The 3,383-nt window shown below is 42.5% G+C and overlaps 1 protein-coding gene across 1 annotated transcript in view; it reads right to left on the bottom strand.

Annotated features, from left to right (window-relative positions):
• The window catches only part of BARX2 (BARX homeobox 2), a 30,942-nt gene extending 27,565 nt beyond the window's left edge, over positions 1-3,377 (bottom strand). Inside the window, exon 1 of the mRNA XM_008935617.1 lies at positions 3,246-3,377. Within this exon, the coding sequence (XP_008933865.1) occupies positions 3,246-3,357 (112 nt within the window). The 5' untranslated portion in view covers positions 3,358-3,377. The remainder of the gene's footprint in view (positions 1-3,245) is intronic.
• Positions 3,378-3,383: the final 6 nt, after the last annotated feature.

The following is a 3,383-nucleotide window of genomic DNA, read 5'->3' as shown; positions in this document are numbered from 1 at the left end:
CGCTCTTCCCGACTAAAATGTCAGTCTTTTGACCTCCCAGTACACAGGAAAAGTCCTGAATGCTCCTTCCACCCCCATCCCCCACTACTTGACACATCTATTTTGTCCAAATTCAGCTGCATAAGCCTATTTAGCATTTGATCATAGACAAAAGAAGAAAGATTTTTGGTTTTCAATGTTTTTTAGATCACTTCACAAAGGATGTTGTTAAACACACTGCATAGCAACATCTTGTACCTTTCAGCTCCAAATAAATTATAAAGGCATATCAGACTTCTCCAACTTCACTCATTAAAGAACTATTAACTCAGTAGCCCATGAAATCGCCTGCAAAATTTGACTCCTGACTGCAGAAAAAGATTTTCAGCTGAAGAGAAGTTCAGCTGAAGTCATTAATTACTCACTGCTGTTTTGGACACCCCCAAGTCTCAACTATGACTATACTGACAAGGTAAAATTCTGCAGTTTATGTTAAAACTTACTTTTTTTTATACAGATACTAAGTACTCACTCCCCTCCTGATTAACCCAAGGGACAAAGGAAAAGCAGGCAGTACATTAAATCCCACAGCACTGAATTTCTGCAGGCTTTAGTCCCTAAGTGTGTTTGGTTGGGTTTTGTGCCTTCTTTTTTCCTCCTAAACAGATTTCTATTTGGTATTTTTCCAATTCCTTCACATTCAGTCATCTTCTGCAGTACTGTCCGTTTCTTTGACAATGACAGAATTTCCTCTCTTTTATAATAACGAAATATCCCATTACCTAATACATACAGGACTTTATCTATAGACCTTAGAAGACTTAAAATTTGGAAGCGTGGACTTTTGTAACACTTTTATGATTTTAATCCCGCAAGCAAATCTCTCTCCATCCTTCACTTCTCGAGCACTGGAACTCCATAAAGCTTCTTTAACAAGCAGATATTCTCAATGCAGCCTGACAGAGGGACAGGCCAGAGCTTAGGCTAGAAACACAACCTCGTGGGCAGTTCCATTAAAGATCCCAGGTACAAAGAGAAGGAAGGCTTTAATTGTACAGTAACCACACAAGTCTTGCTAGCACCACTTGGAAGCCACTGCTGAATCGCCTGAGGATTATTAATGATTATTTAGTTAATATATTGCACACCCAATGATTGCTATGCTACACACAGAAATATACTAACAAAATTTCTCTTTTTTTTCCCTGTGGGGATGGTGAGAGTCCAAGCAGCTGTGATTATTTAGTTAATATATTGCACACCCAATGATTGCTATGCTACACACAGAAATATACTAACAATATCTGTCTTTTTTCCCCCCTGTGGGGATGGTGAGAGTCAAAGCAGCTGCTGAGAAGCACCCCATTCAAAAATACTGTGGAAACTGCACCCTTGACTCCGACCTGAGCAGAATTGGGCCCTCTCCGCATAACCGCACACTGCCCCACAGGAACCCTTTGGGAACTCCATGCCTATTTTAGTCAAGCACTGAATTTCACTGTCAATGAAGTAGCAAGGGATCAGCTCTGAAAAAATCCCTTCTCAGCAACATCTCGATTAACAACCACACCTTGTATAAAAATGTCAGCAATTAGTTAAAATCAAGGAGCATCACACACAAATCCATTGGAAGAAATAAATGTTGAATGAGGATCACTTTATTCATTTAATTTCTCCCCAGAAGCTGTTCATCATGGGTCTTAATTCTGATCCTGCCTCCTAATCACTTCTGGATGTTTAACAATTACTGTTTACAAAAATATATTGAGGTTGGAGAAACATTCATGTTTGGACCAAGGCTTTACTCAAACTCTTAGGAGACTCTAAAAGCAGGTTTCCCATTAGCACAGCTCCACTAAGACCTCAAAAGTTCCTTCTTATTTATATTCAGCTAAGCAATAAAAAAAGCCCCAAACCTAAGTGCAGGCCTTGAATTTTTAAACACTAGTTAATACAAACAAAATCAACATTCCTGGGAAAGAGAAAGGAAAAAAATTTTATGATCTTACCAGGAATTAGCCCTCTACAAATACTTTTCAATAGTTACAATTTTTTTTTAAGAACATATTTTTAAGTCAGTTTCATCATCTCTTAAGAGATGATGTCTCTTAAGATATTAGGTGTCACCATTGGAAGTGTGACCTTACGGAAAGAATATAAATCTGGAAAACCTACTTCACCACAACAGCATTGTAAAAAACAAGCAAAAAAAAAAACAAACAAAACAAAATGTGGAATGTATTTCGACTTTTAACATGGATTTTTAAAAGCTCATACTAGACTAAACTCCTTGGGAAATTTAATAATGCATATGGTCAAGATCAAACCACTCACTTTGTGGCAGTAAAATCAGTAGTATCTGTCCAGGACAGAGCCGTTTGTGCGTATTTATTTGTGGTGTCTATTTTTGCAAAATCATTAGAATTACTTCACGTCTTTGCTGCTAGAAATAATTTTTCTACCCTAAATTCTCTCTTCCTCTGAAAGAAGTTAGGCTGTCTCAACAGCGTATTTTCCTCCCGCTTTCAATTTTTCTATTAATTTCATTGTGTTCCCAAAGATGGCAATGAAAAAACCCACCAATGGTTTCAACGAGCACCAGATCAAGGCCGCTCCCTGAAGGGCCTGTGCTCCTGCACGATCATTGGCACTGGTTATTTATTCCTGAACACCCTGAGATCTCAGGTGAAGGCTGAACCCCACCACTGCACACTAAGATTAACAATTACTGAAATGGAGATTTAAGTAATGATACCTTCCCTCCTGCCTGGACAGCAATCCCAAACCCTTCCACTGTGGACAGGCTGTGAAAGCTGGGGTTCACAGCTGGCACTGGCTTTGGGGGAGTCTCCTCCCGTTCAGAGAGCGGGGCACACGGGTTCACTGCCACGAAGCACAGGAAGCAAACGCAAACCCTTCATCCCAGCTGGGGATGGGATGTGAAAATTTGGGTTCATGACCAAGACAGGGTTTGGGGGAGTCTCCTTGGCTTTGGACAAGCAGGGGTTTGCTGCATGTAACACAGGGAGCAAATGCAAACCCTTCCGCTAGGGATGGAAGGAGAAAACGGGGGTTCACAGCCGGGAGCGGGCTGGGGGGAGTCTCCGTGTTCACTTCGAAGGCGCACGGCATGCGGGAGTTTGCTCACCCTACCAAGGTAAGAGAGGCTTGGCTTGCCCACGGCGCCCCGAAACACCCTCGGAGCCCCCGGCAAGGGGCTGCTCCGCTGCCCTTTCCCTCGCCAGAGCCCCCCCGGCTTCGCTTACCGGCGCAGGAGTGCAGCGGCTTGGGCCGGACCAGCAGGGACGGACACACGGAGTAAAGGGAAAGTTTCTCGAAGTAATCGCAGGTCTCCTTGGAGAGGATCTCGTCGATCATGAAGGTCTTGTAGCGCCTCCTGCCTG

This window comes from Merops nubicus, unplaced genomic scaffold (assembly GCF_000691845.1).
Source record: "Merops nubicus isolate BGI_N331 unplaced genomic scaffold, ASM69184v1 scaffold4102, whole genome shotgun sequence".
Lineage (NCBI taxonomy): Eukaryota > Metazoa > Chordata > Aves > Coraciiformes > Meropidae > Merops > Merops nubicus.
Note: the sequence above shows the minus strand (reverse complement) of the source record. Positions and strands in the feature narration are given on the sequence as shown.